Consider the following 17016-nt stretch of genomic DNA (forward strand, 5'->3'; position numbering starts at 1 on the left):
AAAAATCAAACCTTGGGTAAACTGCGAATAAGCTATAAGACTTGCATGTTCCTACCAATGGCGACTTTGCGTAAACACTTATAGGTGTTCCACGTCTTCCTTCTACTATTTTTTATTTTGGAGATTTCTTACTGTAAATGTGTAAGTTTTCACAGTGTACTAATCCTTGCTTTTTTCGCAGTGGACATAAAGCCGCGAAAATAAATCCGAAAAGAAATTGATTTTCCAACACTATATATAACGCTAATCAATTTTGAAAATTTGAAAAAATTGCAAAAAAATGATAACCGCAAATATGATCATTTGACAGAATATGCACCAAACAGCAACCGCAAAATTTAATTCATTTACAGTATTTCAGTAAGTAAAAGCCACTTTATAAAACTATTCTAGTCTGGGGAAAACACGTATCAACACGTTCATGTCAGAACAAAACGCTTACATCAAACTGCTTCAGTTTTACAAAAAACGTAAGTTATGAATTTATCGTAGAAAATACAGATGCTATATAACAAACAAAAATCAATACAGTAACGCTTATTATTTTATCACGTATCCAGAGAGCAAATAGTACTTTATTTATTCTAATATAAACAACAGTTGCTAACATACTTATAATCCAATATTTGTACAGATATTTCATACAGTATATCCCATTACATCAGAAGGTGCAAAATACTAGACGTAAATCAACGAACTATTACTTTTCTTATGTTAGTCGCTTATATAAAACAGGAACATTTTAATCATAAATATCAATGTAAATGTTAATGCATTGTCTAAATTGATTTTCTTGTTACAATCAATATCTCTTTTTTTCAGTATAAACTGTTCATTCATTTTTTAAATTTGCTTCTGTCTCGAAAAAAACAAAAGTTGTTCAGTTTATATATTCAATAAATACGACGCTAATATAACCAGTCGACTTAACATAAAAAAAATATTTCAGTGGAGTCCGAGTATGTTATCAACATTGTCTTTTTAATTAAAAAAAACATAATACATCTATCATTTTATATCCATCCTTTTCCATTCCTGTTCTAATTCAGGAGTTTGCATTCCTTACATGCATTGACACGTGATTTATATTGTTTCGCTATGTTAAGCAGTTTTAATTGCAATAAGACACAGTTTTGTTGATTATTCTGTACCCTCCAAATGACTTTAAGTGTACGAACCATTTCATTCATAGAAAACATATGTGTATGTAGTTCATCTGTGTAATTATGTAATTCTATTTCCCATTAAATACAACTTAATATACTGTTCCGCACATAAGACGGATATTTGAAAACAGGTAATCGTCTTTTAACTTAATCTGTGACCAATCGAATATGGGGTGCCATAAATAGCATAAATATGATTGATTAGAAATATTATATTATCCTGTCAACCGATTTTTTTCGTTAATAACCGAATCGGTTATATTTCCTCAATTTTTGATAGATTTAAAGGGAGGGGCAGTGTTACAATGTGACCTGCGTTGGATATTTAATGTACATGTGATTATTTAAATGTATGGTTGAACATCAAGGTTATAATGTCTAAATATGAGAACAAATTTGTGTCATCGGGTGCTTTGCTAAGAGCATTTTGCGTTTTGCAAATAAAAAATATAATTTGACACTTCTTAAACACGGGATTGTATGACACATATTTCACTCTAAAAGGAGTTGATTTGCAATTTTTGTCGCATCTGTTACTGGATTTATGTAGCGTTTTAATATTCAAGAGAAAAATAAAAGTTCATATTGTTAAGTTTTATTCAAATATATCAAAGTATCGATCAGCTCGTTAGAATCGATAAATGTAATAGAAACCATTTAATTAGCATTCCAGCTAAGATTCATGAAAAATGCGATACATGATTGGAAAGTCTACATATTTTTATTTTTGATATTTTAAATATTACAGTTAACATAAATTAACATGTGGCTTTTCATATAAACCTTGTTCTCAGAAGATATAAAATATAAAGTATATAAAGTATGTACTATAAAATTCAAAAGTAAGAGAAATAATTATCTAAATGAAAATGAAGTACAATAGAAACTACGGATTTTAGAAATGAATTATCTCCTAATAACGGGCAGATTGGAATGAATGATTATACATTTCATCATAAATCACTTTAAATTAACATTTCAATGGCAGTAGACTTTGTCAAAATTCTTCTTTTTCTAACATTCTATTTAACAATTTCTGAGAAAGCCCAATAACGTAGAGATCAAATAATGGTCTAGCATCCTTGAGTGAAATTATATTGTCTTTATTAGGCAGAATATCTAAGATTTTATCTTTGGTCTCAAACATGCAAAGACGTGTAACAAGTTTGTAATTACACAGATATTACAAATATTGCTACCATTAAAAAAACAAATAAATAGTGTACGTTGCTAAAAAAGCCATGACCTTTATGGACAGCTGCGCTAAATACCTGTTAATAATTCAATAATGTGCATTAAGGTAAATCTTAGGAACTTTAATGATATATTAAGTTGTAATAGAATACGTGCAGCTGTATAAATATATCAATCATTTAAACTTTATAATTTATTTAGAAGTACTGTAAATTTAAAACAAAAGCCGTGTTAAGTGATACATCATGATTTAGGAGATTAAAATTTGAAAGTGTAAGGAGTTTTCCCAATATACACGTAGTAATAAGGTCAATAATTTGAAAACTTCGATAAAAATTATACTACTGGGGCAGAATTTGGTTATCATAGTTTATACTAAACTTATAAAAATTTCCATAGCCGTCCACATAACTTGTCTGGCTAATATGCTCCTTCATAAATATATCGCCATAGATATTTTTCCTCACTTGACTTGACTTCTACAAACAGCACAGCCAGTTTAATATACATGAACTACACACGTTTCAGGAGCTTATGTTTATCCTGATATTTCATTTTGAAGAAGGGTTTATACTGTTTATTATAATTATACTTTGAATTTATTTTCTTTGTGTTGCTCGATTTATTTTACGTTGTTGTGTTGCTTTTATATCTTCCGGTGTTGATTTGTCCTTAGATTTATATTTGTGTGAAAAGTAAGAATTGCTGTCTAATCCAGACACTTTAAATTAGTTTTAGCCTTGGTTAACCGAAATCATCTTTGTAAAGTAAAACAAAATTCACTGTATGAACGATATTCATAAACAACAACATCATTAACATGTTGAATTATACGGAAATTATTTAGATTTCAAATATTAAATCACTCTTGCAAATGAATTAACTGTGGGGAAACTTCTCGCTCATTTATCAGATCTTACTTCTTTTTAATATTAATTGTGCAATCTTCGACGGACATTCGATGTACAACAGTTTTTCTCAATAACTACGTAAGAATAATCAAGGGAACCAAGGTTAAAGCGGTAATCAGTAGAATGTAATCCGGGGACAATGACCAGACATGGAAAACAGACATACACAACAAAGAACATAAAGTAAATAAAATCATACATACAAAGTAACAAAAGCAAATAAGCAACTCGGCCTCCACTAAAAATTAGGACCATGGACGAGGTGCACCGGTAGGGTAAAGTATTAAACTAAGTTAAGACATTCTTAAAATTTATTTTCTAAAAAGTATTCTTCTGTTGTCTAGAATCAACGCCTCTAAAAGTAAAAAAACAAAGAAATACGTGTTCGATATGACATGCTAGCTGAGTCCTACCTCAAACGCTGGGGCAATTGCAAATAGTCTTAAATATTACCCAAAAATGTTACACTATTATCTGAAAAAAAATGTTGAAATGACAAACGTCGTAAATATTCGATCAACATTGATCATATAATAAATTCTGTAACTTATAAAATATTGTTAAAATTAGGCAGCTCAATTATCTACTTTCATTTTTGTCAAAGATTGAAAAGATAGAACAATAATTTACGCAACAGTAACGTATCATGACAAGTTCATACCTTTACTGCCTCACAGTTTTCAGGACGACATATCTCTATTATAGTGGAATTTGCAAGCTTTGTCGAGATGTACGTTTTGATTACTTCATTGCCTGTAGTTGTTTATGATAAAATGATTTATTAATGATTTGTGTTAATTTGATAAATTTGTGGCTTCCGGTTGAGATTCTTCACGTTAACGTACTACTTGCGTAAACTAAATAAACAAGATGGTTTCTTATATTTAAATGCTAGCTCTTCTAATGACAGAACTTCGCAGTTAACTGTTAATTTCTAAATAGATAGAAAAGAAGTAATGTATTCAACACATTTAAAAGACATTTATTAGTGTGTTAATTAAACCAATTTAAAGTCATAGCTTAAAAATTCCCCGGAATTCGTCAGTTAGTGAATGTATTTGTCCACTTTATACAAGAAATCATTCCAGTAAAAAGTATTTTAACCTGAAGTAAACTTACATGTATGTACTACAATAATACATTTATCTGCAGCCTTACCACAACACTTTTTACTCCCCTAGTGGTATTAATTCAATGTGGATCCTGAAAAATTCGAAAGATCTTTTGGAGACAATCAGTTCAAGACTAGTATCTGAATATAATTGCATTAAAACCTATGATTTTCAACACTGTATACTTCCATTCCCCATACTCAATTAAAATCCCGACTTAAAAACATCATACAACAAACGGTCGGCATTCCAATGGGAACAAATTGTGCTCCTTTACTTGCTGACCTATTCCTTCACTCCTATGAGGCTGACTTTATAGCTGATCTGATCAGAAAGAAAGAATATCGTTTGGCTAGATCCTGCAATCTCAGTTCCCGCTATATAGATGACGTACTATCTTTAAACAATCCTAATTTCGGGGATTTGATACATCGCATCTACCCAAAAGAACTTGAGATAAGGGATACTACAGACACTGCGCAGTCAGCCTCATATATTGACCTACATTTAGAAATCGATAGAAAACTATTGACCAAACTTTACGACAAACGTGATGACTTTTCATTCAGAATTGTCAACTTTCCTTTCATCTGTGGCAATATCCCTTCGGCACCTGCGTATGGAGTGTTCATATCAAAACTCATACGTTATGCCAGAGCTTGCCAAAACTACGCAGCCCTTTTGTATCGCGCTAGAACTCTAACAAATAGGCTTCTGGAACAGGGTTATGTTGCTACAAGATTGAAGTCATCACTTCAGGAGTTTTATGGTAGTCATCATGAACTCGTGGATCGTTATAATTTATCCATCTGCACCATGAAAACTGATTTATTCGATGGGTCATAGTTTTCCTTTCCTCGTTTGTCTACCCCGGACTTGACATTTTATTAGCAACTCGGCGGGTTTTTATAAAAAAGCAGAGGACGCTTACCCTACCGGTGTACCTGGTCCATGCTCCCAGGTTTTAGTGGAGTCCGAGATGCTCATTTACTTTTGTTACTTTGTACGTATGATTTTAGTTACTTTATGTTCTTTGTTGTGTATGTCTGTTTTCCATGTCTGGTCTTTGTCCCTGGATTACATTCTTTTGATTACCGTTATAACCTTTGTTCCCTTGATTACGTTATCAAAACGTCCAAGTTGACGCTTCTTGATTATAAAGAAACGATTACCGAAAAAATGTGTGATTCTTATAGTACAATAAGTTTGTATTGACTTACTTGGTTCATAATACTCTGACAGACGTATGGATTGTGGTTTGTGTTTAGCCACCATACTTGTTCTTATAATATTTATCTCTATACACATCTCCGTTGAAAGTATCTGAATAAACAAATATTTTGATTCATAGTCAAAGAATAAATGTAAAAAGCCGAGATCGATCTGTTTACGTATTTACTTTAGCTACCAATATAGTCATAATGCTTTTCCATTATTATTCCTAATGCATATAGTGTTTCCTAGTTTTTGATACTGATATTAAAATTAGCGAATCAGTTTGATATGGGGTTTGAGTCAGGGAAAAACGTAACACATAAATTCAAGTGGCCTATTAAAAAAAAATAAAAACGGAATGCGAAGATTTTTTGGGCTGTTTTTAGCTAGTATGTATCTTGTTTTCTACGAAAATACTTTCGGGAAAATGTAAGCTTAATTCAAGTGTGTATTAAAAAATCATCCGTCACTTCATCATGCACCTAAGATGGTGTTATGCTTGTACTTAAGATACAAAAAAATAATTGAAATGTTAATCCTTTCCTTTTTGTTTAAGTACTGTTATATTTAACTGATGGAATATTTAAGTTTATTTGATAGTTTAACTCTTAAATCTTCAATGCAATCAGGGATGTTGGTAACTGTTTTATAATTCATTTTCATCTTACTGCATTAAAGAACAAGTTGACTTGACGGAAAGCCTTCTCAATGAATGTGAACTGTCCCTGTGCGCCAGATGTGTCAACTGAATCGGTATCAGCCTCCATACCAGATGGTATACTAATCTCCAAAAGACCCATCGTACTATTTCCGTCAAGTAGCCATCTGTATTTATATATAATGTAAAGATAAGCATTTGAAGAGAACAAACAAATACAAAAATAAACATATTCAGCGTTTTGGGTACAAATCATACGAATTCACCAGATGTTGATATAAGATTTAAGATAATAATGATCAAGAGTAATCAAGGGAACCAAGATTCTATGGGAAATCAAAAGAATGTAATCCAGGAACAAAGACCAGACATGGAAAACAGACACACAATAAATAACATAAAATAAAAATAAAAAGTAACAAAATTAAATGAACAACTTGGATTCCCCTAAAAACTGGGAGCATAGACTAGGTGCACCGGTAGTGATACGTCCTCTGCTTTTCTAAAACACCCACCGAGTTGACCATAAAAGTCAAGTCCAGGGTAGATGAAAAAGAAAAAAGGAAACTATGACACGTTGAACAAATCAGTTCTCATTGGTTCAGATGGGTACACCGTAACGATCCACGAGTTCATGATGACCATAAATCTTCTGTAGTGAAGACTTCAATCTAGTAGCAACATAACCCTGTTCCAGAAGACTAAGTGTGGCTCAATAGAAAACGTGTGTGTAGTTACGGCAATCCCTGGCATAATGTATGAGTTGTGATATGAACACTCCATACGCAGGAGCCGAAGTGATGTTGCCAAATATGAAATGAAAGTTGACAATACGGACTGAAAACTACGATTGATTTATCTTGAAAATATATGAGACTTCAGATTATATGGTATTTAAAATGATAAAGAAAGAAGACTGGCATGAAATTTAAAGTAATACTGAACTATTTAAAAAAAACATACGTGCAAACAAAAATAAATTTACAATAATGTGTTTTATTCTTTAATTTTTACCTAAAGCAAACCCTGAGTGTAAATCCACTGATAGTCTCCTTTAATGTAGTTGGTGTCAGATTAAAGGCTGGTTCTCTCAGTTCTTCATAAACATTATAATATACAACCGCCTATGATACGATAAAAATCACGTATTTAAGAAAGTATTGGAAACGTATCAATTTTCGAGGTTCATAATTGTCCGCTATTTTCGCGTTAAACAGATAAGCACAAAAATGGTACTTGTATTTTTAATATTGATTTTTAAAACTATGACCGGTTAACTATTTAGATATAAAGTTGAGAATTGATATGTTCAGTTGATAGAATCTGAGAAAATCAGCAACTGGGAATATTAGTACTTTACAGTAATGTATTTTTTTATTTCAATGGAATCCATTATTCAATTAGGAGAAAAACATATCAAGATATAGCTTATTTACTTCTAGTAAACAGAGACCATGTCCATTTGCGTCTATTGATACATACCGGACCGTCTTCGGTAGCTTAAAAATAGAAGTAGAAATGTGACAAAGGACTTGTAGATGTAAACAGTACCGTATATCAATTTCAATTAGATATTTTGACAGATTTTAATTAGATCATACGTAATTAAGACATAAAAAAGTCCCATATGTAGTACATTACTCATTTTACGGAAAATGAAAGATGAAAAATGAAATTTTAAAAAGGAGGACGAATCCGAAAATCGGTTAAGGAGAAATCAAGGGAACCAAGATTCTACCGGAGATGAAAAGAATGTAATCCAGGGACAAAAGACCAGACATGGAAACAGATATATACAGCAAAGAACATAGAATTACTAAAATGATATGTCGAAAGCAAAAAAAAAGATAAACTAGGAATCCACTGCAATCTGCTTTTGTAGAAATACCTACTGAGCTCATAAGAAGTCCGGGGTAGACGATTGCGGAAAGGAAAACTATGACACGTTGAACAAATCGGTTTTCATGGTTCAGATGGATACACCGAAACGAATTACCATTTCATGACGACGACCATTAAGTATAAAGTATACTCAAATTAAAATTGTCTTTGAAAAAAAATATTGACAAATAATCATATTTGATTATGTTATAACACAAAAGCGGAAAATGTAAAATGTATATTATGGTAAAATATCAGAAACAGAGATTTTTTATAGACTATAAAATGGGGAATCGGTCAATGTATATGATATAAACAGAACGTTTATCAGATAACAGAGTTGTTCTTGATAAAAACGATAAAGACCGATCCGATTAAGAAGCGTCAAAATCAAAAAGCGGCCAAAACGCGAAAACAGAAAACAGAAACAATCTACATATCCGACGTACACTACGGAATAAAATACAAATCCATAGATAGAACTGGTGACAGCAAAAAAACGAGTCAGCACAATAAAAATCGAAAGTACTTGCAAAATGAATTCCCACAGAAATCGGAGGAATCAGATAAAAGGTGGGTTGTCAATCCGGTAGGACAAGAGATCTAACTGATGCTTTCTTGTCTCATCTTTGAGATACAAGCTCTAAATTGGAAATCGTATTGTTAGCGTTGATATCAACAATGGCTAATTATCAGTTTGTAATGAATTTTTTTTTACATTTACCTCGCTCTTCAAAGAAAATCCGTGATCAATCACGGCAGATGTTAGTATTTGGCCATTTAAAAAGGGCAAGTTCACAATTCGATATTGGTTTTTCACAATGATCCAATTTCAAACTACGTTATAATCTACAAATAGATTAAAGTCCAAGTATGGGGCAAATGAAGTTTTAATAGTTACCTCCTTGAATTCAAATACAATTTGGTAAAACAAATGTAAGTGATCCTATAAATTAGAAAATCCATATTCTAAAATACCAATCAAGTGAATGCTGCTAATTTCTATATAACGTAAACAGAAATTAAAGAACTAGTTTATTCGCTTCTTTGTTTTTCTGTAATAGACCTTGTACAAACGTAGCTTCACACGATCTGTTACAGTGACTGACCAGAAATAGTGTATAACTGTTTCCTATCTGTATTCCAATGGTCTGTAAGAAGTTTGTTAGAACTTCGACAAAAAAATATAAGCAAATAAAACGAGTTGCAGACAGTAATAATGTGTAACGAACCTACATTCTAGTTTTAATGATACAGTATTAACATTGTTGTTGTGACATTATTCAAAGATTTAAATAAGCTGTTTAATAATGTAACAAATTGAACCAATTACTTTATACTTACATCTTCTGATTGAAAGACCAAAGCATTTTTATCATCGATTGTGAATGTTCGTCCTGTCCATGTGACTGCTTGTGTATTAATATTCATAGAAAGGGTTTTGGTAAACAATTTGACGCCAAGTCCTGATAAAGCTTGAAGCGCTATAACCGTATCCTGCAATGTCAATGCAATTGTATAGTATTCATCAAACTATACCATGCCCTAACATGAAAATCCAAGGGAGACTATTCATTTTTTAATCTAATTAAGCTCTTGTTTGATTTGTTTCTTTGTTACATATTTTAATTGAATTTAATGACAATATCAGAAAATGACATAACCTTTAAATCGTCCGTTAATTCAAATTATAGTATTTTGAACAAACCCAATCATTCTAAGAGTAATCAAGGGAACTAAGGTTATAGCGGTATTCAAAAGAATGCATTCCAGGGACAAAGACTAGACACGGAAAACAGACATACACAACAAAGAACATAAAGTAACTTATATCAAACATACAAAGTAACAAAAGCAAATGAGCAACTCGGACTCCACTAAAAACTGGAAGCATGGACCAGGTGCACCGGTAGGGTAAGCGTCCTCTGCTTTTCTAGAAACACAAAATACAAATATGAAAAACTACCACATTTTAAACAATTAGTATATGTATTTAATGAACCTACAATAAGCAATTACTAAGACCAAAATTATAATTGATACATAATAAATGACCATTTTGTAATCTGCATTCTGATAAATTTTCATATACGATATTTCTCTTTGTTTCATTGTACTGCAACGAAACACATTAATGAGGATGATTAAGGCTTTCCATATTAATTTCTTAAACAACTGTATTTTGTTTATAATATTTCTGCTTAACAATTTCACTTGCTCAAACAAACTCACATGCCTACCTGTGTAGAAATAAATCCACCAGAAGGATTACGTTGATTCCCAAGCCAGCGAAGGACCTTGATACCATTAGGTGTGTCAGCTTTAATATTGTATCCAAGTAGAACGTATGATGTCGTTTCAACGTCGATAGCTCTGACTGTTTTTGTCGGTGGGATCCATCTTCTCCACGGTTGCAACTTCGTTGCCACGGGAACGGCTAGTTTCCAGTATTTTCTTCCTACTAAATAATTTAAAGTTAAAATCAGTATATTTATTAGTATAACCGGCAATTTATGTTTTTTTTTTCAATCTCATATATATAACACTTATATTTCAGTAGGAAAAGGTAATTTTGTGTACTTTTTAAAAAAATCATCTTACCGAGACCATTCACCATTATTTATAAATCCAGACCTTAAAATGCAATGAAAATATCATTTTAAAACAATTACTATTCATTTTTTTTTGTTGGTAGAATAAGCGCGTTCTACATCTGTATGTTTACTCATAACATCTTACCGCTAGATTTAGCCTTCTTCTCCAGCTCAAATAGTAGTATACTTGCCATCGGATGTTCGACTAATGACAGTGCATAGAACGTTATTGCAAGTTCATATAAATTTCCAATTGTGGCAGGAGCTCCAGTTGCTATAAATCTGATGGCGCGATTCCTTGCAGTCTGGACTAGAGCTGTAATCTTATAAAACGTGTTCTATTAGAATTTTCATAAGTATCAGATCATCTAAGATATACATGACGAACAGAAAAACAGAGTAATGCAAGAACCACTCAAACTTTGTTTGCAAGGGTATAAAATAATAGTTGTGTTGCTTGTGTAATTGAGAACCAAGTTCAAACAAATTGATGAGCCTGTTCAAATCTCAACTATACAAAATAAAGAAATATATCAGGTCAATATTACTCAAGATTACTTGATATCTCTCGCCGAAATCTAATCATTGCTATAAGGTCACTGTTTTTTTATTATTATTTATTTAAATACCTCTGGATCAACTTGGTCGTTCCTTCTTGCTTCTTCCAAAGCAATAAGTACAAAACAGGCCAAGCTACGTTCACTTGAAGCTGATCCTCCCTAAAAATTATTAGAGTAATTATATTCCGTAGATATAGTGAAACCTGTCTGAACCGACCCGCTGTTAAACTAAAACTATGGTCGGTTTATGGGGTGTGTTCGATTTACACAGGTTCAAAAAAGTATTGATATCATTATGAAGGGACTTCAGAAGACGTCTGGTTCAGACACATTACCGGTAAATTCAGTTCTCGGTTTAAACAGGTTTTACTGTACTTATTAATGATCTTTCATTTGAATTTACATATATTTTTATGTCTATAACTAATATTTTATAAAAGAGACATTGAACATAAAAATTAGAATTGACAATGAATATGCTGTCAAGCCATGCTCATATTCATATACGTGTATGTGCCTTTTATCGATTTTACCTCGTGAAAAAATAGTATCAGAATATTTTCTATTTATGTTCATATACTTGAAAATGTTATAAATACAAGGTAATTTTTCACCTGCATTGCTTTATGTAAAACTTGTCCAGGTTCTTCAAACGCCCCAGTCGATTTCTGTCTTTTGATAACCCATTTGATGGCTTTTGTCATAACGTTGGTATCAATGAAGGTAAATTTAGAAGCTTGTGCAAAGGATTTTATAACGTAAGATGTCAACCTACAATAGGCAAACAGACTTGATATCTTTTCTCAATATCACGTATTATACGAAGGGTCTAATTAGTAAAAGTTGGAATTAATTTTAAAAATTTGATAAATTACCCTGCGTTATTTAAAGACATAATTGTTCAAAAGCCTTTTTAAAAACAATTCCTTTTAACTTTTATTTGAGCAAGAATTATGTTCATTTATCGGATAACTCGTTGGAGAGCATGGAGCTCACTGCGAGTGCACTGCATTATGGAGTATTAGTTTACCTAAATGTATGATAGTGCTTATATCGGTTACACATGAATTCAGTCTATCTATGATGTAGATTCATAGAAATAGTTTTAATTCTTGTTTCAGTCATTCGATGTAAGTTTGCGTATGATTGACATACCAGTGATACATTTAGCAGGTGGGTGAAACTAATCACGTAAGTAAAAAATAAAAGTTATTTTCACTAAAAGAAAAAAATCAATATACTAAATTCGGGCTCATACATTATTTGGATATTGTCGCATTACACAGTATGTGTGTATAAGAGTAATCAAGTGAACCAAGGTTATAGCAGTAATCAGAAGAATGTAATCCATGGACAAAGACTAGACATGGAAAACAGACATACACAACAAAGAACATAAAGTGACTACAATCATATATACAAAGTAACAAAAGCAAATGAGCTAGCAGATAAGGTAAAATAAGGTACTTCGCTAAGCATTTTTCACTGAGTACACTTACGGGCGGTGTTTTTGAACAATACTGAGTTTTGTTTTATCCTAAACTGAATAAGCCATCAAACTGTTTAAGTTATGGATACAAATTGTTTAGTTTTAAGTTATCACTACTGTGCTCCGCTAAATTGATTTCATATTGTTATGACAAGTGCATTGGGACTCCTCGGTTTTATAGTGATGTTAGATATAATGACCCGCCCTAAACACACAGGAAAGAATATATTTATACATAAATACTACACTTTGTATTTATAAATGAGGTCAATGATTATTGTATAAATGCTGGTTAATCACTTTTATCTACACAATACTTATATTATTACTTTATTTACTATATGGCCCATCATGACCATGTGGACACAAGTCAAATAAAGAAATGAAACCCAATGGGCTAGACAATAATTATTTAATAGACAAATTTTCAGTATTTGAAGCACCGACGTTTTACAGAGAGACATAACAAATATAACTATTACCAAATAGTTCCATTTTCATCATTTTTTCCAAAAGCGCTGTAGCTACCGTCATCATGGCTATATGAAAGTTCTCGCTGGTAGCCTAACGAATAGAAATGTTTTCATATCATATCAATTGTTAAAATGAATGACTTCGCTCTGGTGACTCACGAGTTGTATTGTTGTTGCTTGACTATTAATGGATCATATTCACTTACAATATGACGGGTGTTGCTGGCGGAGCAGAACATGCATACATTTTTAGAGCACCCGATGTCACTTCCGGTTCTTTGTACTAGTTCATATTGCCAGTGCTTACTTTTTTGTGTGACGTCTTGTTTTCTTTATTTTTAGTTTTATGCGTAATCTTTTGTTATTCTTGATTCGGTTTGCTTCGTTGTTTATGTAAATCGACTTTGTTTCCTGTGTTCACTTTTAGGCCATGCTTTTGGATGTTGACGTATTTGAATTATCCCACGGTTGACGCTTCGGTATTTTGTTGCCGATATTTACCAGCAGCAAGTACTCTCTTAGATTTTTCTTCTAATGCTGGCGTCAGTCTGCCAGTAGCTCTTAAATAGGTACTGACATAAACGCTGGTAGAAAAACTGACAAGATTTGCTTCACCAGAACCATATGACTTTTTAAGAAGATCATCGATTCCATTTAACGTAGGTCCAAGCAGGTCACCTTGATAAAGTAGAAATAATTTTGATATACACATAAGGATCAATGAAGTATCTTATGAAAAAGTAATAGTAATAGAGTAATCAAGGGAACCAGGGTTACAGCGGCATTTGCGTAGTTGTGTTGCTTTCATATCTTCCCGGTGTTGGTTTGTCCTTAGATTTATCATCGTGTGTTACAGTAAGAAATGTTTTCACCGAACGCCTGTCGAATCCAGATACTTTTTAAAATCCCTGTAAATTGGGTTTTGCCTTGGTTTACCGAAATCATCTTAATGTATGAACCATATTTATAAACAACATCATTTACATATTGAATTATACGGAAATTCTTAAGATTTATAATATTAAATCTCTCTGGCAAAAAAATTAACGGTGGGGAAACTCCCCGCTCATTCATCAGATCTTACTTCTTTTTAATATTAATTGTGCAACCTTCGACAGACATTCGATGTGCAACAGTTTTTCTGCACAGTAATTAGTTAAGTAATAATAATCAAGGGAACCAAGGTTATAGCGGTAATCAAAAGAATGTAAACCAGGGACAAAGACCAGACATGAAAAACAGATATACACAACAAAGAACATAAAGTAACTAAAATCATACATACAAATTATCGAAAGCAAATAAGCAACTCGGACTCCACTAAAAACTAGGAGCATGGACCAGGTGCACCGGTATATCTATCTGAAAATATAGACATAATTAATTCAGAAAATCACATGTTTAATGATTTTTTGTGACGAAAAATGATTGTGTGTTAAAACCAAAATAAACGTTTAGAAACTATGATTTGTTGTCAGGTACAGAACATATATATTACGAAATTCTTACCAAATACTTGCAATTTGATGAACTCTGAATCTTTGACCAAGTTTGGTGGAAAATCTATATTGATTTTAGATTTAAAGTTTGATTTCGATCTAAGATCAATAAGTAACGGAACGTTGTAGCTCTGTTTGATACCTTCCGCCTGAAATGCAGAAGATGAATTAACATAACACTTACATAAAGAAAGCATCATAATTCATTTTTCATTCATCAAAGAAAAACAATGGTTCTGCTGTGAATTAATGACGGGTAATACGTTCAAACAGCATATCAATCATGACACCATGATTGGGTTGCGAGTATTTTTTAAATCATACCTCAATCAAAAAGTCTTTTTCCACAGCATCCGCTGCAGCAGTTGACCTGGCTGAGGCCTCCAATTTTATTTTACCAATTGAAGTAGCTTGTATTGGAATGTATACAGCACCTACATCATCTGATTTTACGGTAATTGACTACAAAGCAGAGAAAAGATGTAACATCCATATAATAAGTTGTCCAAATACTTCCATTAGGACTATTCAAATGATGTATATATTAACTATTCAAATAATCAATGTTTTACTTCCTTTCATTTCCATATATATTTTTTTGTGATTACAATTAGGGAGGTCGGTAGTGCGTTTATCGATATTCTTGCGAGAGCAAAATTCTCAATTTTGAGTCAACTTTAACACGTTAGAAAATGGTTAAAAGTCCATTGCATGACAATAAAAAATATATGTTATTGAAGTTTAGACATTTTTCTTTCTAAATATACAACTTTCATTGTTATTGGAGTTGATGGTCATTTGGTACAAACGTTTGAAGTGACGATACTTTGAGAAAAATGGCCGCCGGAAAAACTATGTGTCAAAGATCATACCTATTTCAAAATTCATTCCGCAAGCTATTACTAAACCGATTTTCTTCATTTATGGCTTAATTGTTTGGAAAGATCTTCAATTTTGATAATCCGGTTGTCAGGCTACTTTTTTGGTTAAAAAACATATTTTTTAAGTAATTCTAAGGAAAAACATGTTGAAAAAAAAAAGTTTTTGCGTACCCGGAATGCACTGACAGTCGAATTCCGAAAATTTAATCCTTTCTGCGTCTTTCAGTAACCTTGGTTTCAGAAGAAAAACAATAATAGCTTGCGGAATCGATTGGATATTAGGGTGGACGGGGCGTGGTTTTCACAAAAATTAAAGCGGGACCGGTTATCGTTCTTGCTAACCGGATGTTAATAATCCGCCATAGCTTCTGTTAAGATTTTCGAACACTCGTGGATAAATGCCTTTTACCGACTGTTTTCTGGACGGATTTTTGACTGGTGGTGCAGACAACGATGGACCTAGGCCATGGAGGCCAATCACTTACGGTAAGTACCTAAATTATGTCTAATATAAGCCTAATCGCCCTGTTTCCGTAAGGTCAAATTCTAGAATGACCTTTTATCATCTGCTAGCTTAAAAACTATATTCACCTTCTTGGAAGGTCTGATTTTCGTTTGATTCTGTATGAGCTGATTTAAAAAGATTACTCTCATTTAGCATTAATTGGAATATTTTTCCATAACATTTTTATTAAACGATGAATATGTAATGAGGTAAATTCTCCCAACGTTTGATTGCAATCCATACAAAATCGTTCGGACTTTATCGACTTTCCTATATTACCGGAAGTCTCTGTATTTTACCTTGCTTTTTTTCTATTGGTTGGGAGAATTTGCACACATTGCATTTAATTTCCTTGATAATTCAATTTTAATTTATATGTAGTGCCTAATTTATATGAAACTCACATGTTTAAGCATAAACCTTCTTTATATTTATTTTAACTGTTTTATTTATTCAAAATTATCATATGTAGAAAAACAAATTCAACCTTAAATTGCTTCTTCAAATGATACACAACTCTTTTTTCTGGTTTTCATTTTATCAGTTAATGTATATCAATTATGACTTTTATTAGAACAATTATCATGTAGCCCTGCTTGTACTTTACTTGATAAATAGAACTTATTTGATGAGATTTATATATGTGGCAATTGCATATTTTACATATGACCTGCATCTTCTTAAGTTTACTTTATATATTCATATTGTACAATTTTTAACAGCTAACTTACATATTCATTTTTTAGAGGATTGTAGATGCTCTACTTATTCAATATTCATATACATGTACAATTGCTTGGAAAAGGTTTAAAATCCTAGTAATATACATTATTTATCATTAAATTTTAATTAATTATGGTTTAATATTTTTTTTGCCT

General features: G+C 32.0%; 1 protein-coding gene across 3 annotated transcripts in view; it reads right to left on the reverse strand.

The window, feature by feature from the left end:
- Positions 1-3564: 3564 nt before the first annotated feature.
- LOC148626532 (CD109 antigen-like) overlaps positions 3565-17016 on the reverse strand; it is a 38057-nt gene continuing 24605 nt past the window's right edge. For 2 of the 3 annotated variants that reach the window (XM_088570586.1, XM_088570584.1), the window contains 15 exons: positions 15077-15214; positions 14763-14901; positions 13755-13931; positions 13263-13344; positions 11906-12062; positions 11361-11450; positions 10877-11054; positions 10378-10598; positions 9482-9634; positions 7693-7755; positions 7271-7380; positions 6267-6423; positions 5604-5706; positions 3933-4024; positions 3565-3626 (listed from right to left, as the gene is read on the reverse strand). In XM_088570586.1, the coding sequence (XP_088426712.1) occupies positions 3618-3626; positions 3933-4024; positions 5604-5706; positions 6267-6423; positions 7271-7380; positions 7693-7755; positions 9482-9634; positions 10378-10598; positions 10877-11054; positions 11361-11450; positions 11906-12062; positions 13263-13344; positions 13755-13931; positions 14763-14901; positions 15077-15214 (1869 nt within the window). In that variant the 3' untranslated portion in view covers positions 3565-3617. The remainder of the gene's footprint in view (positions 3627-3932; positions 4025-5603; positions 5707-6266; positions 6424-7270; positions 7381-7692; positions 7756-9481; positions 9635-10377; positions 10599-10876; positions 11055-11360; positions 11451-11905; positions 12063-13262; positions 13345-13754; positions 13932-14762; positions 14902-15076; positions 15215-17016) is intronic. The other variant, XM_088570585.1, reaches the window with a different exon arrangement.

This window comes from Perna viridis, chromosome 2, assembly GCF_037379345.1.
Source record: "Perna viridis isolate PV_CMFRI_1.1 ecotype Kerala chromosome 2, ASM3737934v1, whole genome shotgun sequence".
Lineage (NCBI taxonomy): Eukaryota > Metazoa > Mollusca > Bivalvia > Mytilida > Mytilidae > Perna > Perna viridis.